General features: G+C 44.1%; 1 protein-coding gene across 6 annotated transcripts in view; it reads left to right on the top strand.

Moving 5' to 3' along the window:
* dmd (dystrophin) overlaps nt 1–27,759 on the top strand; it is a 1,945,510-nt gene that overhangs the window by 870,380 nt on the left and 1,047,371 nt on the right. For all 6 annotated transcript variants that reach the window (XM_078559857.1, XM_078559853.1, XM_078559852.1 and 3 more), the window contains exons 30-32: nt 9,591–9,719; nt 15,603–15,776; nt 21,825–21,980. In XM_078559857.1, the coding sequence (XP_078415983.1) occupies nt 9,591–9,719; nt 15,603–15,776; nt 21,825–21,980 (459 nt within the window). The remainder of the gene's footprint in view (nt 1–9,590; nt 9,720–15,602; nt 15,777–21,824; nt 21,981–27,759) is intronic.

Here is a 27,759-nt window from a genome sequence, read left to right as displayed (position 1 = left end):
GACCATGTGTGCAGAAGCTGTGTCCAAATGCAGCTTCTAGCTAACCAGGTTTTGGAGCTGGAGCTGCGGGTGGACTCATTGTGGAGCATCCGCGATGCTGAGCAAGTCGTGGATAGCACGTTTAGCGAGGTGGGCACACCACAGGTGAAGATTACACAGGCAGAAAGGGAATGGATGACCATCAGGAACAGTAAAAGACTCAAGAAGGCAGTGCAGGAGGCCCCTGTGGTCATCCACCTCTCTAACAGATATACCGCTTTGGATACTGTCAGAGGGATGGCCTCTCAGGGGAAAGCAGCAACAGCCAAGTTCACGGCACCGTGGGTGACTCTGCTGCTCAGAGGGGCGGGAGGAAAACAAGTGGCAGGGCTATAGTGATAGGGGATTCAATAGTTAGGGGCACATACAGACGCTTATGTGGCCGCAAACGTGAATCAAGGATGGTATGTTGCCTCCCTGGTGTCAGGGTCCAGGATGTCATGAAGCGGCTGCCGGACATTCTTGGGAGGGAAGGTAAACAGCCAGTGGTTGTGGTACACATTGGTACAAACGACATAGGTAAACTAAGGGATGAGGACCTGCAAGCTCAGTACAGGGAGTTAGGAGATAAATTAAAATGCAGGACCTCAAATGTAGTAATCTCAGGATTACTCCAGTTCCACGTGCTAGCGAGAGCAGGAATAAGAAGGTAGACCAACTGAATATGTGGCTGGACAGATGGTGTAGCCGGGAAGGATTCAGATTCTTGAGGCACTGGGACCAGTTCTGGGGACGGTGGGACCTGTACAAACCAGATGGGCTGCACCCAGGCAGAGCTGGGACCAGTGTCCTTGTGGGGGCTTTTGCTAGTTCTGTTGGGGAGTATTTAAACTAGTGTGGCAGGGGAATGGGATCCCAGGAGTAGGATCAGATAGGTCAGACTTAGATCAGAAAAATGGATGTAGAACATTAGCTAGGGACGTTGTGATAGACATGGAGTTACAGGAGAAGCAAGGTTTAAAAAGTGTCCAGCAAGGGAAATTGATGGGGTTAAACTGTTTATACTTCAATGCAAGGAGTATTACGAACAAGGTAGATGAGTTAAGGGCACAGGTAGACACATGGCAGCAGGATGTCATTGCTATAATGGAGACCTGGCTAAAGGAAGGACAAAACTGGCAGCTTAATATCCCTGGTTATAGAGCCTTCAGACACGATAGAGTAGGAGATAAAAATGGAGTGGTGGGGGGGGGGGGGGGGGGGGGGGGAGGAGGTGGGGTAGCACTAATGGTTAAAGAATCAATTCCAGTTGTGAGAATGGATGATATACTAAATGGGTCAACAAATGAGGCTTTATGGATTGAGCTTAGAAATAAAAAAGGGGCAGTCACACTACTGGGAATATACTACAGACCCCCAAATAGTGAAAGGGAGATAGAAGAACAAATATGTAGGCAAATTTCTGCTTGTAAGAACAAGAGGGCAATAATAGTAGGAGACTTCAACAATCCTAATATCAACTGGGATTCAAACATCCTAATATCAACTGGGATTCAAACAATATAAGGGCACTGAGGGAGAAAAATTCATGCAGTGTGTCCAGGAAATTTTTTTTAACCAATTAGTGACAAACCCAACGAGAGGAGATGCAATTCTAGACCTAGTCATGGGGAACAAAGAAGGGCAAGTGGGTGAAGTGACAGTTGGTGACCATATCGGGGACAGTGATCACAATTCAGTTAGATTTAGCATAACATTGGAAAAGGACAGAGATAAGGCAGGAATAAAAGCCTTGAACTGGGGGAAGGCAAATTTTGCAGAAATGAGAAGGGACTTGGCTGAGGTGGACTGCACAGCACTGCTGGGGGATAAAACAGTGGAAAACCAGTGGGAAGCGAGATCCTAATTGTACAAAGTAGACATGTCCCCTACAAAAATAAGAGTGGTACTGCCAAATCTAGACCCCCTGGTTGTCTACAGGAATACAGGGGAAGATCAAACAGAAAAAGAAAGCATACGATAGGCACAAAGAACAAAGCACTGCAGAAAGTCTAGACGAATATAGGAAGTGCAGGGACGAAGCAAAAAAGGAAATAAAGAAATCAAAGAGAGGGCATGAAAAAAGACTAGCAAGTAAAGTTAAAGATAACCCAAAGATGTTTTACCAGTACATTAATTTAGGTTAGTTAAGGAAAAAGTGGGACCTATCAAAGATGAAGATGGAAACTTGTGTGCAGATGCAGAGGCTATGGGAAGGGTTTTGAATGAATATTTTGTCTCCGTGTTTACAAAGGAAAGGGAGGATGTAGATATAGTAGTCCAGGAGAAACACTGTGAGATATTGGACGGGATAGTCATAAAGAGAGAGGAAGTACTCGAAGGGTTGAAATCCTTGAAAGTTGATAAGTCACCAGGGCCAGATGGATTGTTTCCGAGGCTGCTGAATGAAGTCAGGGAGGAGATAGCAGATGCTCTGAGGATGATTTTCCAATCTTCACTAGATACAGGGGAGGTACCGGAGGACTGGAGAAATGCAAACGTAGTTCCATTGTTTAAAAAGGGATCAAAGGAAATGCCAAACAATTATAGGCCAGTTAGTCTTACATCGGTGGTGAGCAAATTAGTAGAATCAATCCTGAGAGATAGGATTAACTATCATGTGGAAAGGCATGGACTAGTCAGGGATGGTCAGCATGAATTTGTTAAAGGAAGGCCTTGCCTCACAAATTTGATTGAATTCTTTGAGGAAGTGACAAGAAGGGTTGATGAAGGTAGTGCAGTGGGTGTTGTGTACATGGATCTTAGCAAGGCATTTGACAAGGTCCCACATGGCAGATTGGTCAGGAAAGTAAAAGCCCATGGGATTCAGGGTAATGTGGCAAACTGGATAAAAAGTTGGCTTTGTAACAGGAAACAAAGGGTATTGGTTGATGGCCCTTGCGAATGGAAAGTTGTCTCAAGTGGTGTTCCACAAGGCTCGGTGTTGGGACCCTTGCTGTTTGTGTTATATATTAACGATTTGGATGTGAACATGGGGGGCACGATTGGGAAATTTGCAGACAAAGATTGACCGTGTAGTGGATAGTGTAGGGGATAGCCATAATCTCTAAAATGATATAGATGGGTTGGTGGAGTGGGCGGTAAAGTGGCAGATGGATTTTAACTTAGAGAAGTGTGAGGTCATACCTTTAGGGAGGTCAAACAGTTACAGGGCTTACACAATAAGTGGGAATATACTAAGAGGGGTGGATGAAGTGAGAGATCTTGGCATACAAGTACACAGGTCCCTGAAGGCAGCAGTTCAAGTAGACAAGGTTGTAAAGAAGGCATATGGAATGCTCTCCTTCACTGGCAGAGGTATAGAATATAAAAGTAAGGATATAATGTTGAAATTGTATAAAACACTGGTGAGGCCACAACTGGAGTATTGTGTGCAGTTCTGGTCACCACATTACAGGAAGGACATAATAGCTCTGGAGGGAGTGCAGAGGAGGTTTACAAGAATGTTGCCAAGGTTAGAAAAGTGTAGCTACGAGGAGAGATTGGATAGGTTGGGGTTATTTTCCTTAGAACAAAGAAGGCTGAGAGGTGACTTGATTGAGGTGTACAAAATTATGAGGGGAATAGATAGAGTGGACAGGATAAAATTGTTTCCCAACCAGGGTACATAGATTCAAGATAAGTGGCAGAAGGTGTATGGGGGACATGAGTAAGAACTTTTTTACGCAGAGGGTAATGGGTGTCTGGAATTCGCTGCCCAAGTTGGTGGTAGAGGCAGAAACTCTAAACTCTTTTAAAAAGTACCTGGATCTGCACCTTAAGTGCTGTAAGCTGCAGGGCTATGAGCCGGGTGCAGGAAGGTGGGAATAGAGAGGGCACCTGGGTGTCCTCGGGCTGGCATGGACAAGATGAGCCGAATGGCCTCCCTCTGTGCTGTAACTTTTCTATGGTTCTATGGCTCTAACTGCTTTGATCTGATCCGTTGGTTGTGGGATTATTTAGCTCGGTATAACATGCTGCTTCTGCTGTTAGCATGCATGTAGCCATGTGTTGTAGCTTCATCCGGTTAGCACCACATTTTCAGTTAGACCTAGTGCTATTCCCAACATGCTCTTCAACACACCTCATTGAACCAAGGTTAATCCCCTGGCTTGATGATAATGGATGGATTGAGGATATACTGGACCAGGATGTTACACATTGTGGAAGAATACAATTGTGCTGCTTTTGATAGCCTTCAGTGTCTCATGGATGCTCAGTTTTGAGTTGCTATATCAGTTCTGAATCTATCCTATTTAGCACAGTGTTAATGCCTCAACAATTGGAAGGATATTGAAAAAGCAAAAAAAAAGTTGAAACAAGGATGGCTATTTTGAATTCATTGGAGAATGAGGGGCCAGTAGAGTTGCTGATTATGTGGATGATAGGAAATTAGAATTTAGTGCAGGATAGGATTCGGTTGTTTTGTACAAGTTGAAGTATATATGACTTTGCAATTCTATTAATTCAGGATTAAACAGAACACTGAGGTTGCAGACTGACAAGTAGTGTCTGAGGAAGCAGATATGAGGGGGTTGGAAGAGAGGTGGGGTGGGGTCAGTTTTAATTGGAGCCAAATGGAATATCTTTGTTCTTGCCAATGTTGAGTTGGATGAAGGTATGGCATATCCTCAGCTTCATATCAGACAATCAGTTGAAGAGCAGAGATGCGACTTTGAAATAGAGGTTGGTATTAAAGGAGTAGAACTGGATGTTATCTACACGTTCTTCGAAACTGATTCCAAGCTAATGATGTGACCAAGGGAAGATGTGTAAATTAATAATGGGAAGTGGTCAAAACTGGAACATTCAGATGCATGGTGGCCATACAGAATGGGGAAGAGAAAGCATTCAGAAGACCTCGTGACAAATTGAAGGAGAACCAAATGAGCAGTGTATCATGGAGGTGAATCAGAGAGGGAAGATCATGGAGAGAGATTTACTTATTCTATTCAACCTGTGCAGAGATGTCTTAAAGGTTCCAGGAGAAACACCAGCCACAAAGGATGCCTTTATGATACAGTGTGCTTGCACATGAACAGGGGAGAGACCTCATCCTGAGTGAGACACAGCCAGAGTGAGACTGGGTATTGGCAATTTGGTGTACAGTGAGAAGTCAGCGGAGAGGGGAAGAGGTGCTCTTTGCATTTTTTCTTTGCTATCCAACTTCTTAAATCTTCAGAGAGTGGTCTTGCCCTGCTGCAGCAGTAGAGGCTACAAGGGAAAGGTTTAGTTTAAAGGGATAAGTCATGGCAGGAGAGCTCAAAGCCATGGTGTGCCCCTCGTGCTCCATGTGGGAAGCCAGGAACATTTCCAGTGCTCGGGACCAGCATGTGTGCAGGAAGTGTGTCCAGCTGCAGCTCCTGGAAGCTCGGGTTTCAGAGCTGGAATGGCGGCTGGGGACACTGTGGAGTATCCGCGAGTCTGAGAGCATCGTGGATAGCACGTTTAGAGAGGTGGTCAGACCGCAGCTGAAGTGGCTCAAGGAAGGAAGGGAATGGGTGACCACCAGGCAGTCCAAGAGAAACAGGCAGGTAGTTCAGGAGTTCTCTGGGGTCCCACTCGCAAATCGGTATTCCATTTTGGAAGCTAATGAGAGCGCAGGTTCCTCCAGGGAGTGCAGACTGAGCCAACCTTCTGGCACCACAAGCAGCCTGTCTGTACAGGAGGGGAGGAAGAGAGGAAGAGCAATAGTAATAGGGGATTCTATAGTCAGGGGAACAGATAGGTGCTACTGTGTCTGTCAACGTGACTCCAGAATGGTGTGTTGCCTCCCTGGTGCCAGGGTCCGGGATGTCACTAAATGGCTGCAGGGCATCCCGAATGGGGAGGGTGATAAGGCAGAGGGTATGGTACATGTTGGTACCAGTGACATAGGTAGAAAGAGGGATGTAATCTCTGGATTACTCCCAGCGCCACATGCTAGCGAGCTCAGAAATAGGAGAATAGCGCAGATGAATACGTGGCTTAAGACTTGGAGCAGGAGGGAGGGTTTTAGATTCCAGGATCACTGGGACCGTTTCTGGGGAAGGTGGGGCCTGTACAAGCGTGACGGTCTGCATATGAACCAGATTGGGATAACAACCTTGTGGGAGGGTTTGCTAGTGCTGTTGGGAGGAGTTTAAACTAATTCAGCAGGGGGAGGGGACACAGAATGTTAGCAGAATAGGGACACGTCATAATACCGGAAAATAATCAAGTCAGAGGGAGCACAGCTGCATTAAGTTTCAAGGGAGTAAGGCAAGGCTGGATGGCCTCTACTTTAATGCCAGGAGTATTACAGGTAAAACGGATGAGTTAAGGGTGAGGATTGACACGTGGAATTGTGATATAGTAGCCATCACTTAGAAGTGGTTGAGGGAGGGGCAGGATTGGCAGCTCAACATTCCGGGATATAGAATCTTCAAGTGAGACAGGGGAGGGGGTAAAAGAGGAGGAGGCATTGCATTATTAGTTAAGGGGTCAATTACTGCAGTAAGGAGAGATGATATCTTGGAGGGGGCATCAAATGAAGCTTTGTGGGTACAGCTTAGGAAGTTCTGAGGAACAAAGGGACCTTGGCATGTGTGTCCATAGATCTCTGAAAGACAGAGGGGTATGTTAGTGGGATGGTGAAAAAGGCACACGGGAAACTTGCCTTTATCAATCGAGGCATAGATTACAAAAGTAGGGAGGTCTTGCTGGAGTTGTATAGAACCTTGGTGAGACCACAGCTGGAGTATTGTGTGTAGCTCTGGTCGACACATTATAGGACGGATGTGATTGCACTGGAGGGGGTGCACAGGAGATTCACCAGGATGTTGCCTGGGATGAAACATTTAAGTTATGAAGAGAGGTTGGATAGACTTGGGTTGTTTTCATTGGAGCAGAGAAGACTGAGGGGCAACCTAATCGAGGTGTACAAGATTATGAGGGGCATGGACAGGGTGGATAGGGAGCAGCTCTTCCCCTTAGTTGAAGGGTCAGTCACGAGGGGACATAAGTTCAAGGTGAGGGGCAGGAGGTTTAGGGGGATGTGAGGAAAAACTTGTTTACCCAGAGGGTGGTGACGGTCTGGAATGCACTGCCTGGGAGGATGGTGGAGGCGGGTTGCCTCATATCCTTTAAAAAGTACCTGGATGAGCACTTGGCACGTCATAACATTTGAGGCTATGGGCCAAGTGCTGGTAAATGGGATTAGGTAGGTAGGTCAGGTGTTTCTCACATGTCGGTGCAGACTCGATGGGCCAAAGGGCCTCTTCTGCACTGTGTGATTCTGTGATATTAATTGACTCAGGCAGACTAAGAAATGGGAATGTAGAACTCGAAAAACAAACAGATTAGCCATGTTCTTATTGAATGGCAGAGCAGGGTGGGAGGGTAAGGTATGGAGCGCTTGGTGAGATATTAGGATAGATGACAACAATCTTAGAAAAAGAGGTAGATTTATAGGAACATCTTAAAGGAGAAAATGTTGAGGGAGAAAATTCCAGGGCATAGGGCCTAGGTAATTGAAAGCATGACCACCAGTTATTAAGTGATTAAAATCGGGGAAGTTCAAGAGGCCAGAATTAGATGGGGGTTAAGGGTTGTGAGGCTGGAGAAGATTACAGAGATAGGGAGGGGAGACGCCATAGAGGGATTTGTTAAAAACGATGAGAATTTGTGTTGCTTGGCAGGGAACTGATGTAGATCAGTGAGCATGGAGATGATAGGTGAATGAACCTGGTGCAAGTTGAAACATGGGCCATAGAGTTTTGGATAACCTTAAGTTTACGGAAGCTAGAACGTTGGAAACTGTTCATGAGTGCATAGGAATAGTCAGGCCTAGAGGTGATAGAGCCATGAAAGAGGGTTTCTGCAGAAGAGCAAGCAGGGGTGAAGTCAGCTGATGTTACAGAGGCGGAAAGAAATGGGCTTAGTGATGGCAGGATATGAGGTCAGAGGCTCATCTTGGGGTAAAATATGACACCAAGGTTGCAAACACACTGGTATAATCTCAAACAGTTGTCAGAGAGAAGGATGGCATGGGTCACTGGGAAATGGAGCTCGGAAAGAGGACCAAAGGCAATGGCTTCAATTTTCCCAATATTTAATTGGAGGAATTTACTGCTCATCCATTCTTGGATGTCGGTTAAGCAGTCTGATATTTTACCAACAGTGGAAAAAGTTGAGAGAGGTGGTGTTGAGTTCAGGTAGATGTTGTAAGTGTATATTTGAAAACTAATGCTTCATTTTCTGATGATGTCCTGAGGAGGACCATATAGATGAGAAATAGGAGGGCGCCAAGGCTAGATGCTCGAGGGACACTAGAGGTAATGGTGTGACAACAGGAAGAGAAGCCATCATGAGTGATTCTCTGGCTGCGATTAGATAGATAGCAATGGAACCATGCAAGAACAGACCCACCTTGCTGGATGACAGTGAGAGACATTGGAGGAGGATGGTATGGTCAACCATGTAAATGGCTGCAGACAGGTCAAGAAGGATGAGGAGGGATAGTCTATCCTTGTCATAGTCACATAGAACATAATTTATGACTGTTTTGGCACTTGGCAGGCAGAGATCTGATGGAGGAACTCAACCATAGAGTTCTGGGAAAGTTGGGCATGGGTATGTGAGGTGACAACATGTTCAAGGACTTTGGAGAGGAAAGGGAGGTTAGAAATGGTGTTTTGTAAGGATGATGAGTTCAAGGATTGGTTTTCTGAGGAGAGGAATGATGATGACATATTTAAAGGAGAGATGGATAGCACCTGAGGAGAGAGAACCATTACTAATATCAGCTAACATGGGGACCAGTTTGAGCAGTTTAATGGAAATTGAGTCAAAGGAGCAGGGGGCAGGCCTGACATATAAGATGGGCTCGAGAGGGGGCATGAGGAGAGATAGAGAAACTGGTGTAAGATTCAGAAACCATCATCACTCAAACACACATTATTTGATCAATATCACGTTGTTTGTGGAACATTGCTGCATGCAAACTGGCTGACTTGATTGTACGGTATGGCATCGACTTACACTTCAGAATTACTTAATTGGTTGTAAAGCTCTTTAGGGTGTCATGAGGTCATAAAAGGCACTATATAAATTCAAGTATATCTTAAGAACTGAAACAAGATACAACTATATTGAACGTCAGACACAATGTAGCACAATTTCAAGAAGAGATTCTGTGAAAGAGTCAGAGACGCTCAATGCTGTGGAAACCTCTCCATTTATATTCCAGGTTGGAACATCATTGGAACAATAGAATGCAGTTGTTTTAACCTTAATACCTTTTTTCTGACTTTTTTTCTTCTCCAGTGAGTAAAATATAAGCCACAAAAAGTGGCAGTATTCTGCTTCTTGAGGTTATTGGGGCTGGTGGGTTATCGCTGCTTCTAGAATCTAAAATCACACCTTTAGATGTGTCTTGGTGTTTCTTGGAGCCATAGTGTTGCTGCTAAAATTAATATGGTAAATGACAACATCAATGCCTTTTGTTAGATCTAATCTAGGTGTAAACTGAGCCTTTGATTAACCCTATGATGGATAGTTTAAATATTGAAATAATAATATTACTTATCTTCATGCATTTGGTTTTTAAACAGAAAATCCAGTCCGAATTGACCAGTCACGAGATCAGTTTGGAAGAAATGAAGAGAAGAATCCAGGGTCCTGATGCTGTTGGTCAGAGCAAATCAGCTGGGAGAGTTCTTTCTCAAATTGACATAGCACAGGTGATCTTAAATTAATCTGAACACTGCGAATTTTGGTGTAAAATTCACTGACATTGTTGCTATGAAATGAGTATGAAGTTTAACAAACACTACAGTGAAAATTTCGAACACTTGTATGTGCCGTTAATAGATGTAACATATTGGCCGAAATCTCTGTATCTGGATCATCGGTGATGGGACGTGCATTAGGAGATGTGAGTCAGGAGCCTGTGGCATTCCTGACATACACACATGCGCTGAACTTGTCCGAGAAGTTTAAACTTCTGATGGGCTGATTTGCGCAGCCTGGGGCCCTCCACAAAAGTCTCCGACACGGACCTCAGGATTGGAAACTTGGACTAGATATGCATGACTTACCAGTACACTTATTCTGGAAATGTTACACAGTTTACTACCTGGTCTAACTACGTAATCAGCCAGCGTAACTCAATTGAGCACCACAACCGACAACCACACCACCCCCCCAAAATAGTCCTCTGAGCCAACCCAACCAGTCCCCCTGACCCAAGCTGACTATTCCCCCTAGCCCAACCCAAGTATGCCCCACGACCACACTCTGAACACCTGACCGCCACCCCAACCCCACCCTATTACCCCCCCCCCCCACCCCCGCAACCTGACTACCCACTCAGCCACCTCACCCACTCAGCCATTTATTAACCCATTTACTCACTCACCCATTCACTAACTTACTCACTTACTGAAAGATTTGGGACCTTTAAAAGCTGATCTGAATATGGCAGCTACTGCTGTGAAAGGGAGTGTGTCCTCTATTCTTCTGTCTCTTCTTGCTCCCAATGATCTTCTCCGGTGATGTCTGCACTGACCCTTCAATGCTTCAGCTGGGATCGGAAGTCCTGGCTGAAAAATTGTAAAAGGGCCGGGTCACAGAAATCTCCATGGCCACCGGAGATCTGGGTGATTGAGAACGCCAACTCAAAAATTTTGTTCAACCTTACTTGTAAAGATATTCAAGTCAGCCAAGACATCTCTACATTATTTAAATCTGGGTCAACTAGTGGCACTGAAACCTATCGTAAATATACCATAATATATTATTGCCCTGGGTGCTGCTAATATTCAAATACTCTGCTTCAGCACCATATACTTCATTGTCTACGCCACTTTATAATCCATTATTTTGATCAGTTCTATGCCATACTTTATTTAATTGTTACCTCTAGACTTGACTATTCCAGTGCTCTCTAGGCATGCCATCCGCTTTCCAGTCTCCATAAAATTGAACTCATCAAAAACTCTGCAGCCCACTCACCAATTTCACTTGTATTCACTAACCTACATTGGTTCATGGTCCGGCAGTGCCTCAATTTTAAAATTCTCATCCTTTCATTCAAATCCTTCAATGGCCTCACCCCTCCCTATCTGTAATCTCCTCCAGCCCTAAGCCCTTGTGGATCTTTGTACTCCTCCAATTCTGGCCTCTCACAGATCCACAATTTTCATATCTCCATCATTGACAGTTGTGCCTTCAGCTGTGTGCGGCCTAAGCTCAGGAATTCATTTCCTAAACTTCTCTACCTCTCTACATCTTTCTCCTCCTTTTAAGTTTCTTCTTAAAAACTACCTCTTTGCTCAAGCTTTAATATTAACATTTAAGTCCTGATATCTGATTACATGGTTCAGTGTAAAATTTTGTCTGAAAATATTCCTGTGAAGTGCCTTGGGATATTTTTATTACATTAAAGACACAATACAAATACAAGTTGTTGTTTAGACCATGTATAAACCCTAAAGAATACAAACATTGGTGTGGTGTGGTAAAATAAGGACTCCTAGAGTTCATTTTTATACAAAATACTTAGCCTTCCTTGACACGCGCTATGATTACATGGTGGGAAAATATGAAGTCTTGAGCTTTTTATGATCATCATCATCCTGTCACTTCAAATCGAAAATCATTCATAGCCTGATAGAAATGAGAGACCTGTTTCTCTCGTTCAGTTCTCTCGTGGTTTCATGGTTTACAGATGAGTAATGTCCCGGACATCTCAGTGGCAGACATGAAATGGAAAGATGCAGAGACAGATTTTAGTATTCATCAGTTGTCTTCCAATGTCTGTCATTTGGAATGTAACAAGCGGATAATTTGGTATGCTAATTTTTTTTTAAAATTGGCCACAGAAGAGTTTTAGAAGGTACTTTATGCAGAAATCTAATGTTGTCCACAGAGTGGGCACATATTCAATAGCAATGCTAAAATTCAATATTATTTTAAATGACTTCTAAATGAATATACGAGTATATATGACTCTGATGAAGTATATTACTCATATTTAAAATTGTTCAGTTATATTTTAGCAATAGGACTATCATAACCTGAGCGGTAGTGACAGAGTAGAAGAGGAGAGGTTTTGTTGAGCTGCCAACTATTTGTCACGTCCCAAATGCAGGTATCTGATAGGGATTTTAATTAGAATGTCAAGTCATAGTAGTGGCTCTGAAAACTCAGCAAGGCTGCTTCTTGAATGAGAATTTATATAAAACCCTCAAAATTAACAGCTGTGCTACTGGACTGCACTTGAGATGCAATAATAAATGAAGATCAAATAATTACATGTCATAAATAAACAACTGCAAATATTCTTTTCCCTGCACCTGGGCAGATTGGATCAGCTGTGGAAACAGGAAGATTGTCGGATTTTCTTTGCACCCATTTGTTGCAATGAGAAAGTTAAAGGCTTTGAATTCACACTGTGAATATTAATGTTGGAGAACCTTTGATATTTTAACTGATGCATTTACTTGTTTATTTTAAAAAGGTTAACACCTTTTAAAGCAGCAGAGAAAGGATCATATGCAAATGCATTAAACATCTGTATGCGAGTATTGATGGTTTAATTTCAGGGTCTAAATGATCAGATTGTACTATTTTAGGTCATAGCTCGTCCTGTTCTGATTGTATGCTGTTTATTTTACTGCCCTTTGCATTGTCTGTGATGCTTTATGTGCATTTTGCTCAGCATATTTGTACCCACAGAGTGGTTGGAGGCAATTTAATGGCTTTATTTCCATACAGTAAAACTGCTCTGACAGTTGTCTACCTCTGCCACTTCATTAGCGCTTCAGCAGCTGATTGCCAGCACAGTAATCAGAGGTTAAACAGGAAAATTTAGAATTCATTTCACTACGACATCACTAAGTTGAACAGCTGTACCAACTGCTACAGTAAACATTTATTTTCTTATTAAAGGTAACAAGTTTAATAATGTGTAGGCATTTTTTATTCAAACTTTGGTGTACACTTTGATATCATAAGCCCTTAAGAGTGGATATGCCACAGGGAGTCAAAATCAGTTACAGAACTCTATTCCATTTAATCTGTGGAAGACCACGTTTCTTGTTTCCCTTGCTTGCTTTCCCATTCCCAGGTAACATACGAGGTTTTCTACTGAATTGGGCTGACCGACAGTCTTGGTTGCATCTGAACCTTCTGTATTATTATAATCTTTCCCCGAAGAGATCTGTCAATGTGTCTCCAATTTACATAAAATAAATAACTACTTTCCTTAGATTTGCTCCGGCTCTTGTTACAGTTTCATCTAAAGAAACAGAAATATGTTAAAAGGTGTATCAAAATGTGATTAAATTATATTCACTGCTTTATTTTTAAATAGCCTTTCATTTGGCTGTTAAAGATTTGCCTGTGTTGTTGGTGTGTTCCCGAGGAACGAAGGCGAAGATTGGTCATTAAAATGTGAATGTGAATCATGGCAGAGTCCTCATTCATTTTGATCCATCCTAAACTCCTATGATGAAGAAAAAATAGCTTTCTGTTATAATTGTTATGTAATGCCGGACATCACCCAGTTCTTTTGTCTTTGACACTTTATTAGATTATGCAAACACCAAAAGTGTCAACAGCATATATATGGAATAGAGATTGAGATACTGCAGAAATTTGCAGCCAACCATTTTGGATTATCTTTACATGAAAGGTTTCCTAACAGTCCTGCTTGACCAACAAACACAGATCTATAATAATAACTAGTTCTGTGTCTGGCAAACATTGATCTATCATAATATTTACCTCTGTACTATCTTTAGTATATTTGGATATCGAATGGGGCAGGCTGCATTGGAAGGGTATTGGAGTTTCATATGGGAAATCTGGAATTCCCAGCACCGAGAGACTGTACATTCCAGGGAACTTCAATACTACAGAGTTTGGCCAATGTAGATTGGGCACCAGGGAACCAGCAAGATGAACGAAAATGAACAGAGGTTGCTAGAGCTATGCTGTTACCATGGACTCTGTGTGAAAGACAGCTACTTTCAAACTAGGCTGTGCCACAAAGGTGTCCTGAGACATCCGAGATCATGCCACTGGCACCAGCTATTCACAAAGTGGCCTCTATAGCCACAACAGACAATGTTGAACATAGATACGACATAGACCCCGCCACAGTCCACTGTCTCCTGAGAAACAATGAAAATAATATGAAAAACAATGGGCAGGTTACATGGGAAGGATTTTTGAGATTTGTGTGGAAAATCTAGAAGTCCAGGTTTTCCCTTAAAACGCCTTTTGGCAGCTGTCCCCTCTGGTAGTCAACCCAGTTAACAGGCTTGTCTCCCAGTTAGGCAGGGAACACTTCAGAACAGGCCACAAACTGGTTAGGTCCCATCTCAAGGGGTTCTTATGGTGTGGAAGCTTCTAGAGTAAGGGGTGGGGGAGGTGTGGCGGGAGGAGGCAGACCTGCTGCTCCTGATCCACAAGCAGTACTGTAAAGACCTGGATGCTGTATTTGCCATGCTGCAGCTGCTGGGTTTCCTGAAGCCTGGGAATCCCAGCCACAAGTTGTGAAACCTGCAAAGTAGGTTAAATCAAAGGCTGTCAGCCTCATTAACATATTTCAAATGCCAGCCTGCCTCCTGGAAATGTTTGGCTGTTTGCTCCTTCTCCTGCTTCAGGAAACCGATGCACTCAGAATTTTCCCCCATCCAATCTCATGTGCTCACCCATGTAAAAAAATCCCTCCTTTTCTGTGTGTCCCTATCTCTCGCTCTGTCTGTCTGCCTGCCTTATCTCTCCCTCTGTATCTCTGTTTCTCTTTATGTGTCTCCCTGTCTGTCTGTGTCTCTCTCTGAACTTAAGATAAGAAATATAAACAGCGGTCAGTCTCTCAAACCTCCTCCGCAATTCAATAGGAGCATGGCCGATCTTCTATCTCAACTCCACCTACCTACACTATCTCCATGTCCTTTAATTCCTTTAGCATCCAAAAACCTATCAACCTCTGTCTTGAATATACTCAACAACTGAGCGTCCATTGATCTCTTAGGTAGAGAATTCCAAAGATTCATGTTTTGAGTGAAGAAATTTCTCCTCCTCTTCACCCTAAATGGCTGACTCCTTATTGCTGCTTCCCCAGCCAGGGCTAACACCCTTCCAGCATCTAACCCGACAGGCCTCCTAAGAATTGCATATGTTTTAATGAGTTCACTTCTCATTGTTTTATCTCTTGGGAATATAAGACTAACTCAATCTCTCCTCATAGGATAATGTGCCATGTGCCACACGAGTGTGTCCATCTCCCTCCCTCTCTCTCTCTCTCCCCCTCTCTCAGCATCACTCTCTCTGTCTTCCTTTCTGTTTCTTTCTCTGTGCAATTATATATATATTTGTAAGTGATATAACCATTCTGTTAGCTTGCTAAAAAGTAGATGTGTGATGTGAGTGTTAAGATGCACATATGCTCAAGCAGAAATACCAACTTTTGCCATCCTCATACAGTAGAGAACTGGCAGATGGAGTGGAATTATTTCTACTATGCAGTCTCAGTGGGAAATTTCCACACCTAATGCTTATTTTTATTTTTGTGCACTCACTTCCTCTGAACCTGTTCTTGTCTCGTTTCACAGAAGAAGCTGCAGGAAGTTTCCACTAAGTTCCGCTTGTTCCAGAAACCAGCAAATTTTGAGCAGCATCTATTGGAGTGTAAAAGACTCCTGGATGAGGTGAAGGCAGACCTGCATATATTGGAGATGAACAGCGTGGAACCTGAGATTGTTCAGTCCCAGCTTGACCACTGTATGGTGGGTGTGACAGCTTTATTTTGTCTTATTCTTTGGAGTCTATTGAATGTCAATAACAGTTCATTTGCCAATAGATTTGAAACTGCTGATCAATAAATAGTCCATTTACCTACAGTTTATATTATGTCCATGAGTTTTCAATTGGTTAAACAATCATTGACAAATGTTGAAATTCGTGATTTGTTTTTTTGGTCGAGGAGCCTAAATAATCAATTGACAAATGACTGCCACAAAACAAAATTTTTTGACTAACAGCTAATTTAACAGGTAATGGGAAAATCTTTAGGAATAGGGAAAGGCTATTGCCAAAACTGTCCCACTTTGATTATCTGAATCTCACTTAGTATATTTAATCCTTCCTCTTTCTAGAAATGTACCTGATCATCTTTTAAAGGCATTTACACAATTTGTTTTAATGGCGTTCCCTACTAGCTTATCCCACAGGACTATTATCCTTTTCATAAAGTATTCCTGAATGACTTCCCTTCCAACTCCTAACTTTTAGTTGAGGTGCCCTTGTATTTGATCCCTTAACAAAGGGAAAAATATTCCTGGACCTCGCACAGTTCATCTTTAATGCTCAACTGGAGCTCAGTCTGAGAATTTTGATAATGACCATTCATCATCAAATTTATTGAAATAAATGTGAAAATATTTTATGTCAGAGATTACATTGATGTGAAATTTGTTGGCTGACAATGACTTTCCATGCATTGTACAGTTGATGGTGGAGGGAATCCAATAGAGATGCCACTTCAGATTGAATTTCCAGACTGTCACACTTCTATGTCACCATTAAGATCTCAGTCCTCCAACAGGTCTGAGTGAAGAGCAACTTTGAGATTCAAACATGGAATAATCAAAGCGCTTATATAAAATTTTACTCTCACTATTTAAAAAGGCTTTCAAAACTTAGTGCTAAATAATAGCTAATACTCATGCAAAAAAAAAACACATGGGCAGAATTCTCTGTGCCCGCTGGCATCGAACGTGCTTGGCGATGTGAGCAGACAATATGGCGAGAAGGCGAGGACTCCATTTCACGATGTTGTGAAACCAGTTTGCGATCGTCGCTCAGCTCGTCAATGGCAGGCCTTGTTCCCATTGGATATCGGGACCTCATTGTGATACATCTACATATCATTATAAGGCCTGCCGCTGGAATCATCCCCCCGCTGGATCGTCTGCCCGCGCCAGCGTGTGTTTCACAAAAACATGAATAAGGTGTGCACTTGGCAGGCTGCACTTAGAGGGGAACTCAGAGGTGAGTGCATAGTAATGTTGCGCAGCGCTCACCCTGGTTGCCTGCTGGACTTCAAGGTTGAGGCGTGTTGGTAGGGGGGGCAAGGGCTGCGCTGCGGTTGAAGGTAGTGCACACAAGCACGTGCAGGGTGGTGGGGAGGGAAGTGGCCACGCATTAGGGAAACCTTGTATGAAGTGACCATTCCTCTGTAGCTACGACAGTTCAGACGCAGCCACATTGACATGCGTGGACTTGGGCCTCCAGCTTATCTGCCCACTCAAGCAACGCAGAGGCATGGAAGTGCCACCAAATGCTCCAGAGCTTTTCATCCCTCGGGCACAGACTGCAATCTAATGAGCATTTTAGTAGACTACAGAACAGATGGATGACTGAGCATGTTGTACAATCTCCTTGCTAAAGCTGGCCATGGAGCAATCATTGGTGGAGGCGTTCATAGCCCCTTGCAATGTCATCATCCTGGTTTGGACCAGTCTCCCCCATGGTTCAAGCTAACAGTGCTGCCTTGCTGTGCTGGTTAGGAGAATGCCTGAGCTGTGAGCACAGCATGCTATCCAATGGGCAAAGCTGTCGCCAATCGGTCAGGTGGAGTGGGGCAGAAGTAGTTGGGTTTCGGGCAGCCATGTAGTGCACTAAACTCTGACCATCAAAGTGGTAGCCAGCACTCTCCAGGATGCATTAAGGGGCCTTCAGACTTAACCAAGAGAGGTTCTTAGCATACTCAAGCTGACCGACGTGCCTCTCTCTTTCATCCTGCAGGAGGGGTACATCTGGAGCATGGAGCCTGGTGAACTAGCTGTATGCCTCATGGCGTACAGAGAGCTGAGACACCGGAGAAGAGAGTGACAGAGGCACCTGGCTGCACAGACGGAGGAGCAGCACCCTCAGGAAGAAGGGGCAGATGGGGCTCCCGCGCACACTGCTGAAGAGCCACAGTGAGCCATCACTGGTCGGTGCCTAGCTAGACCCAGGGTCTATAGACGCTGCCTTTCATTCCTGCAGGTGACCAACAACCAGTGTTGCTGAAGACTGCGCATGTCTAAGGAACTGGTCGGTCACATTTGCCAGCTACTGCAGGATTTGGCGCCACGGGACATGGGGTGGGGGGCATCCGCTGCCAGTATCTGTGCAAGTGACAGCAGCGCTCAATGTTTACACCAGTGGCTCCTTTCAGGGCTCCACAGGTTACCTCTTTGGGATATCACAAGCTTCCATGAGGTCATGAATGCCATCTTCATGAGGGCACACAACTTTGTGCATTTTGCTCAGGACCAGGACAGCCAGGATGCAAGAGCGACTGCATTTGCCCAGATCTTTGGTTTACCATTGGGTACGACCAACTGCATTCATGTGGCGCTCAGATCTCCATCGCAACAAGGGGTCAACTACATAACTGTAACGGCTCCCATTCGCTGAATTTGCAGCTGGTGTGCGACCACCATAAATGCATCTTGCAGATGTTGCCAGGGAGTATCCACGACTCCTTCATCCTCAGGTGGTCACAGATCCCTGATGTCTTCCAGGGTCCACAGAGGCAGCAGGGATTGCTCCTCAGGAACAAGGGCTACCCGCAGAGGTCGTGGCTGATGCTACCCGTGTGGCAGCCTCAGATTGCAGCAGAGTGAAGATATAATGAGGCTCTTGCTGCAACTCGGAACTTGGTGGAACAAACCATTGGAATACTGAAAATGAGGTTCCGGTGCCTGGCCCAGACTAATGGAGCCCTGCAATATAGTCCACAGAGAGTGTCATGCATCGTCGTCATCTGCTGCCTCCTTTACGACCTGGTGCTGCAATGGGGAGACGAACTAGCTGAGGGGGAGATGCAGGAGCTGGAGGTCTCCTCCGATGAGGAGGATGTCAGCAGTGATGAGGGTGAGGACGATAAGGCTCTTGCACTGGCCAGACAAGGCAGGTGTGCTTGGGAAGCCCTCATAGCTGCTAGTTTGTGGAGGATGATGATGACATTCAGTGAGGAGACACTATAAGATCCTCACATTGCATCTATGAATGTTTGACTCCAGTCTGGCTTATGGCAGTGCACATACCCTCTGTGATAATGTTCTTGCCATTGAGATGCAGTGGAGGCCCTAATAGTTGTTTGATTGCAGGAAGATTATGACAACTTGCAGTGACAACATGCAGCCTCTGAGAATGTCTGACTCCTGTCTGGATGAGGGCAGCTCGCTTTCGCTCTGTGATCAGGGTCATATCGTGGAGACGCAGCCATGTAACTTTAAAAGCACCTGATCCTTTGTCCGCCTTCAGCATCTGACCCCTTCAAGAGCAGAACGTCATTGGTCACAGAGGCTGAAGTGATAGGGGCCAGCCCCACCTTAATGTTGCTGAGAGCACACAGAGAATGACGGAACTCTGTGATGCCTGCCCACGACATTCTGGCAGCAATGATAAGCACCACTGAGGTACATCCATCACTAATATGTGCAGGGATTGTGAAGCCAGACCATCAGTGTAGTCTGAAGGCTGCACAAAGCACAGGGAAGTGGCCCTGGACTGAGACATCTGCCTTTATCTTGTGCCAAAGTGAGTGATACGAACAGTGCTCATCAGAACAGGGAGCCATAGGCAGGGAGATATTCTTGGGAGTTTACTGACAATAGTGAACATTATGCACAAGTGATTAACACCTGTGCCCAGGATGTGCAACTGCATCTTCTTAACTTTCCTAACCCTGCTGCTACATCATGATGCTCCTCAGCCATCCATAGCAGAGGTGGAGGCAGCCTGCTGACTGCAACGCCCTGTCAGTGATGGTCTTGAAAGGCGTCCTGTGGAGGGCCAAGACCTGGAGGGCCCCTACCTGCTTTCGGGGTCCTGCTGTGTGGCAGTGGCATCCTCCTCGGCCTGTGGAGCTGAAGCTGCTGAGGTTACAGGAAGAGGGGATTCGGAAGGGCCAGACACCCTCGGAGTCACCTGGGTGGATGGCCCCTGGGGGTTCACCTGCTGATCCTCCTCCCTATGGGTGCGCGAGGGCCTCTGGCTGACTGCTTGAAGAGCAGGGGTAGCTGGAGTGAGATCAGGCTGCCTGACACCCCACTCGCATACACACTGTTAAAGGTCAACTATGGCGTTGGCGATGAAGTTCAGCCTGCGCAGCAGTGCAGGAGTGATGTCCTGGACCAAGGTCTTCATGGCGGCTGCAACCCTGCCAATGTTGACCTCGGTGCTATCACCTCAGCCTGAAGGCAGACGGACTCCTTCATCATGTCTTGCAATCTGAGGAGTGCAGAGGACATCCCTTCCTGATGTTCCCGAGCTTGCCTTTGCAGCTCCAGCAACTGTGGCATAACCAAGTCCAGAGGCTCGTCATCTGACTCGGACTCAGCAATGTTCTGGCCTCCAGCAGTCCTCCAAGTGCCAGACACCTTGGAAGTCCCTGCTGCCGCCTACTGTGGATCAGAAAGTGCGATGCGCTCACCAGATTGAGATCCCGATGCTACTCTAAAGCTAGGTCCCACCGGGGTGTGTGTCTCTGCGCTGGTGGACGGAGTGGGTGAGCGCTGTGATGGGTCTTCAGGGAGAGTTTCAGCGGATTCCTTTTCCGAGCTTCCCTTGGAGCATGCTGTTTGATTGGAGGCTCTGGGTCGGGGACTCCATCGGCTGTTTGGTAGATGTGCCTGCAGAAGCAAGGCGAGATTACTAGTGCATGGCAGTGACCTGTGAAACAGGACACATCACTCATGGCATGGTTGTCTGATGGATGTTGCACTGCTGGATCCTCACTTGGTAGAGCAGCGCCGACCTCACCATCAGCGCAGGAACGGTCCAGATCGTGGTCGGCCAGCTGGATAGTTCTGTTTTCAAATTTCGTGAGGACCTTGATTTCAGGCATTCCTCCACCGGCCTGCAACCACTCTCTCTTATTGTGTGCCAGTTTGTCCTGCATGAATAAAGATGGAGAGAGTGTAAGCAGGATGCCTGCCAGGCCAGATGATAAGTATGTCTGGCATGTGTGGGTAGTAAGTGATCCCATGGATGGGATGAGGACAATATGTGTGAGAGAGTGAATGTTGATGTCCCTTGAACTTGCAGTGAATAAGGGCCCTGTGGATGTGTGATGGGTTTGTGAGTGTGTGAGTTTTGATTGATAAGAGTGGCTTCCCCTGGCAGAATGAAGGAGATCATTCATCCTCTTGCGGCACCGGGTGGCTGTCCTCTTTTGCAGGGCATTGGTGCTGACCACCGCTGCCACTGCCTGCCAAGCCGGATTGGTGATGTTGCTACCCATTCTGCGGCCAGAACAGAGGTAGAGGACATCACAGCGTCCAAAAGACACTCGAAGGACGCGTCATTGAACCTGGGGGCTGTGGTCTTCTTGCCTTTTGGGGCCATGTCTTCTGTGTAGCAGTATGGGGCCGGGTGCATTGAGAGGTGTGTGTGTGGTTGCACTTTAAATATGGCACCTGGTGTGATGAAGTGGCGAGGTGATGGTGTGGCATGCGAATGAGAGCCTGCCTGCCATCGAAAAGGCATGTTTCCTGGGAATGCATAATTAATGCGGCATGTTTGGGATGACATGACGTGAGAAGCCTCCATTGCGGCCAGCGGGTAAAATGTCATTTTTTCTGCCCACTACTGCACTTAGTGCAAATCTGGGACGATTCCCCCAAACATCAAGGTTCAGACTGTCACAAAGGGAAAATGTTTGCTTTTCCAGTCTCTGCTCAGAGCTTTTGCATACTGGAATTTACTAGAATTTATGTAATAGAACATCCTACTGAGAGTGTGCAGATGAAAACTGTCTATATGTTTTTTTCAACTTTTAGAAATTATATAAGAGTCTGAGTGAGGTGAAGTCTGATGTGGAAACGGTGATTAAAACTGGACGTCAGATTGTGCAGAAACAGCAAACAGAAAATCCCAAAGAACTGGATGAGAGGCTTACAGCCCTGAAACTACAGTACAATGACCTTGGATCTCAGGTCAGCAATTTCACATGTTATTGTCTGAGTCCTGTTACTCAAGATGTGAATGCAAGTGAATGTTGTGTGTGCTGGAAACTGCAACAGCATTGCTGCAGAAACATCAAAAACCTAACAAGGCTACAATTCTGTACATTATTCGATAGAACAAATGAACTTGTTTCTGCATCCACAGGATTTCACATTCTGCATTTTTTTATTGTGATTTTTTTAATTAAAATGTCAAGTAAGGGAATGGAGCAATTTTTTCCAGTACCTATTTATGCAACATTTATTGTCCATCGCTGATAGCCCTGAAAAGGCTTTGGTGTGCTTTCAACCATGCAGTTGTTTTTACATTTTAGTGACTTGTTAGACCCCTTCACGGTGCATTAGGGTACAAGCATGTAATGTGGGACTAGCGTCACATATAGGCCAGCCTAAGTATCAGTGGGACCTTCCTTTCCTTGCAGGGAAATGTGGAAGTAGTTGGTTTTTTCAGATGGTCCAGCAACTTTTATGATCATTTTATGCTGGTACGAGTCCACAATTACCTGTTTTTAAATTCAGTTTCAGTGTTCCATGATGGGATTTGAATTCTTGGCTTCAGGGTCACTAGTACAGTATCATAACAAATAGGCTACATAATTTTCAAAAGTTATGCTTCTCAGAACGTATTTGCCATGATATGTACACGGAGTTTATCCACTGTATTTCATGTTTAAACAATGTGAAGAATTAGTTGAGGTATAGCAGATGAAGAATTTAGCCATTGGTAACTTGTTCTTGTGACCATTCAACTGACTGACGTTAGTGTTAAGGAAGTGGGACATTTTAGGGATCCAACGCTCACAGATATTGAAGAGTTACATGCAGAGTAAAGCACCCTCCACACTGCTTCAAGAATATGGCTCAGCAGTGCATTCTCTACTGGATCATATTCTGTGTTACTGTGGTTCAGAGGCAGAGTCTGAACCATATCTATTTATTGTAGAACATAACTCTGTACAGATGTACAGGACAATAGACTTCTTCAGTCCAAGCCATGAGATGTCTGCAATCAGGCTTCTTATCAGACTACTTCCAGTCATTTGACTCCCTTTAAATCATCATGTGGGCGGTACTGTTTCCCCAGTCCCACATTCATCCTTTCAGTCCTGTACACACTAATTCTACAGATCATTGACATCTTTCCATTTCCCTCTTGAGCCATCCTGGTCAATTCAGTGACAGGTTAGGAATGATTTCAGTCTATGAATCCCTGGCCACTTGCAGCTGTGACTGCACAAATTCTTTTCCATGTAAGACCCTCGTAGCCAGCAGACCAAAGAAATGTTCATGTCATATGTTGGGCTTGATTGAAACCCAGGCCCCACAAGTGAAAGCTCTCTGAAGCATCCACCGTCTGACAGCAAATCAAAAATAAATATTCAATCTCAAAAGGAAACACCACCAAATCATCGTAACAAATGACTTTCATTGATCCAAACATCAGATATATACTTATTAGGTCATTCCAATTATGCCACCTCCTCCAGTATTAAGCATCAAACTTATACATTCCCTTGACCGTTACAAGAGGAAATGCATGGTGTTTAGAAGTCCTTATGAAGCTTTAAGCTTTAATTACTCTGGAAGTTCACATGATAGAATCAAACTATAATAATATAAGCAAACTATAAACTTCTAGTTTTAATGTAATCACATTTCTGGGCTTTAACCTAACTGCTAAAGTTTAAGGTGGCACAAGGGTTTTATAAACTCCCTGTGCTTTTGCTACTATGCCAAGAATGTGGGTTACACTTTGAGAAATTCTTCTTTGTTTTGAAAAAAATACATAATCCTCTCCAACCTGAGAAACCTCCAAAGCATTCAGACCAAGAACATTACACTTTGAGGTTTGACCTCAATGAGTAAGAAGCTAGAAGGTCCAGTGGCCTCAGATGAATCTGCTGCTTCTATTATGTAACCACCACCCCCTTTTCCCCCCCATGCTTGAAGTCCTCATACTAGTTTGTTGTGGGCATGTCCATAGTGTAAACTGACCCAAACTGCCTTTAAATAGCTGTGTTAGTTCAAATAGGAAATGGAAATATGCTGCAATAAACTAGTCCTATTGCTTTAAAATAATCTGCAGTCTGTACAAATAAACCAGCTCAGGAGAAGCAACTACTATCATATCAGAAAATACTTTATTATAAGGGGAAAGTTAATGATTGAGTGCACAGTTGAGCACACAGGAGTAGGCTTTGCACCTGTACCAAGAGTGTGTCACTAATACTATAGTAAGTAACCTTATAACATAATAGAAGGTCTGCCTCTATCACCAGTAGGACAGTACTTTAAAACATTCCCCCCACCATGGAGTGCAATACAAAACTACCTTGAAGCAATAAAATGGATTCTTTCCAGGAATCCAACCATTCTCTGTGAGGGGAATGGTCTACTCCAGCATGAAGTAAGTGATGCTCAATCAGAGTGGATTATTTTAATACATAAATTGCGTCCTTTGGGAGCCACAACGCACCCAGACTGAGCTGAGAAATAAAAGGCAGAGTAATTAGGTCATTAAACCATTAATAGGCTCAGTCAATCACAAATAAAAACAAAGTTCAGCTCAGCATGGGGATGATTAGGCTAATGTTGGGTTCACAGCCACAGTCATTAGTCAGGTAAAACAATTTCAGTCTTGTTTGCTGTATTATTGCCTATGAGGCTGCCATGTACACTTTGTTGTAAAACATGGAGAGAATGTAGCACTAATGATTACTTTGCTCATTGGAAACAGAGCCTTCAAATCAGCATCAGTCTGAGCAGGTACACTCTCAGGTACCTCGTGAGGTGTCAGCTGTGGCTCAGTTCATAGCACCCTCGCCTTTGAATCAGAATGTTGTGGGTTCATGTCCCACTCCCGGAAACCAAGAACTGTGAATGTACTCGAAAGAGTTACAATCTGTGACTGTTGATAACTCGAAAGAGTTACTCAGGTACCTCAATAGGACATAGTTTGTCTGGTAGCGTGATGAGGTATCCCCGTAAATAGGAGCTCCCTTACTCATGAAGGAAATGTCGTCCTTATTTAGGCCTACCTGAAGCTGCTGTTGTATTAAGGGGAATTACTTTTCTCCAAGAGGGTAGAGGATTAAGAGTTTTCATCACATGTACAAACCTTAATGGATTCACTCTAAGATTGGTTTTCACATTATCCTGGAATTTCTGCCCCAAAATTCCAAAGGTTCAAGAACACTGTAACCTTGTGTTTTTGTTACTGTGGGGGAAGCATCCTCCTCTGTTGTTGACACTGATGTCACCTCATAAGGATTCATAAACAAATCACAATTGGGAAGGGACAGCATTCTAACCCACCGCACTTTGTTATATACTTAATGTTTTCATTCGAAGTTAAATTTCATCAGCACCAGAAAGGCAGAGGACTGTATGTTTGTGAAGCTGGAAGCATATTCTCATATTTTGGATTGAGACCTAAGGGGCAATTTTCCAATCATGCATTACTGGCAGGAAACTTCACTTGGAAATTTAAGTGCTCCTGGCAATAAAGGTTCCTCACCTCAGTGTGAAGTTAGAACATTATTCCCTACATGTTGTTTATGTTGGTTTTAATGTCAGAAAAGCCAAATACAAGGCAACAAGGGAGTTGGTGAACGGCAATTTGTACTGCTGTGCCATGAATAGTGGGCTCACACACCATGACAATGGTGTAAACACATGAATGCATAGAGATGAGGCAGCAGAGGGACTATCTGGGAGTAAGTCAACTCACTTTACTCTCATATCAGTTTGAACTGCCTATTGCAGAGTGATATTAACAGAGATATTGTCGGCATTTGAATATTCATTCTCAGTCAGAAAATGGCACAGGGAAGGATATTACATTCAAAAATGGGGGAGAAAATGCAATAAATATGATTTTTTAGAAGTACTTTACTCTGTATTTTTTGTCAGTCAAGAGGAGCGATTTTAGATTAGCTGCAATTTCAACCCTTGGAGTATATCCCCTGCTGTATCAGTGTGACATTTTGGATTTTACTGCAGGCGGGTGGGAAGAGAGGGGGGCGTACTGTTTGCCTCTGCCTGCCCCCTCCCCCGGACTAATCTATGATAAAAAATAAAGAAGTTGTCAGGGAGATATAATAATTCTCATAATATTATTGGAATTTATTTGTAAAATAGAGTAGTAGTGGGATGTGTCATGTGTATATGTGTGTGAGACTTAATTGAATTAGTCTGGTGCTTTGATGTAAGAAGAGAAGTTAAGTTTGAAATGTTAATTAGGTAAACATGGAGAAGTTTAGAAACTTTGGAGTCAAGGGAACATTTGCATTTTTAAATAAACCAGATTAGATTGTTTTCAAAAGAGGGAGTGAAATGTGCCACCTAGACATGTTAATTTTTCCCGAAGATTACTGGTAAAATTTAGTGCCATGAGAGGTTTTTATTATCAGGAAGATAAAGTCCAAATATATAGTGAAATAATGGGTATTTGCATTCAAAGAAGGAAATATGTATAAAGGAGAGAAGACTGTTCGTGAGGGAAAGGCATTGTAAGATCTTACAAATGTGAAAAGCGTTAAGCATCTATGACTCAAGCTGCTGTCCTCAAGGACTGAAGTTAAGAAAACCCACTTTGAATGTGACTTGTTCAGGACATCACGTTTCTTTGCCTGGGTCTTATAAAATCTATGTGTCTTTACTGCTGCCTTAACAAAAGTGTAACTGGGAGTTAGATTGATTAGGGTATTTAGAAGTTACCATTGTAGTAATTTGTAGATCTATGTATGTATTTAAAATCATTTCTCTTATTGATAAATGTTTATTATGTTTATGCTCAGGGTGGGTGAGAAGGTGGTGGGTTAGTACACCCCTTGTATTTTATGTGCCCCACCCACCCCCGCCAAAAACATGCTGGGGGGAGGTGGGGGGTCCATAAAATCCAGCCCATAGTTTATTTCCTAGAATACTCATTATGTGACCTTTCTGAACCATGCCAACTGGAACTGGGTTGGGACTGTCCAAACATATTTCACGTGGGACGCTTGAAGTATAAAGCCAAAGGAAACAATCACCAATGGATCTGAGCTGGATTGAACCCAGGCTCCAAAACAGAGTGCTGTGCCTTCACCCATCACCTCTGTGCCCACTGACTTACATTGGCTCCTTGTCCACAACAAACACCTTGATTTTAAAATTCTCATCCTTGTGTTCAGATAGATGTCTCTCTGCCCTCACCCTTCCCTACCTCTGTAATTTTCACCAATCCTACAGCCCTCTGAGAACTTTGTGTTTCTCCAATCCTGGCCTCTTGTTCCTCCCCGACTTCCTTCACTGCACCATTGGTGACTGTACCATCAGCTATCTGAACACCAAGCTCTGGAATTGCCAACAGAGAGTAATCTGCCTCTCTCTACTCCTTTTAAGATAATGACGTAAACAAATAATTTTCACTCTTTTCAAAAAGCAAGATCACTGACTCCTGGACTTGAACTGGTTACATTGAAAATTGACAATTGAAAGGGTTGCCTGATTGGGAGCCAGTGTAGGTCAGCGAGCCCAAGAATGATGGGTGAATGGAACTTGGTGCAAGTAAGGAGATGGGCAGCAAAGCTTTGGATCTGCCCCTGCTTTCCTTCCCCTCCCCCACTATTCCCTGCCTCTCACCTCTATCTTCTCACCTTCCTTGAGCTCATCTCTTCAGCTATTTTTCCACTTCTTTCATTCCTATTCTTTCCCTTCCTTCCTCCTTCTCCTCCCACCCCTCTCCCTTTCACCCTCTTCACTCTAT

Source organism: Cetorhinus maximus, chromosome 16 (genome assembly GCF_964194155.1).
Source record: "Cetorhinus maximus chromosome 16, sCetMax3.hap1.1, whole genome shotgun sequence".
Taxonomy (NCBI): domain Eukaryota; kingdom Metazoa; phylum Chordata; class Chondrichthyes; order Lamniformes; family Cetorhinidae; genus Cetorhinus; species Cetorhinus maximus.
Note: the sequence above shows the minus strand (reverse complement) of the source record. Positions and strands in the feature narration are given on the sequence as shown.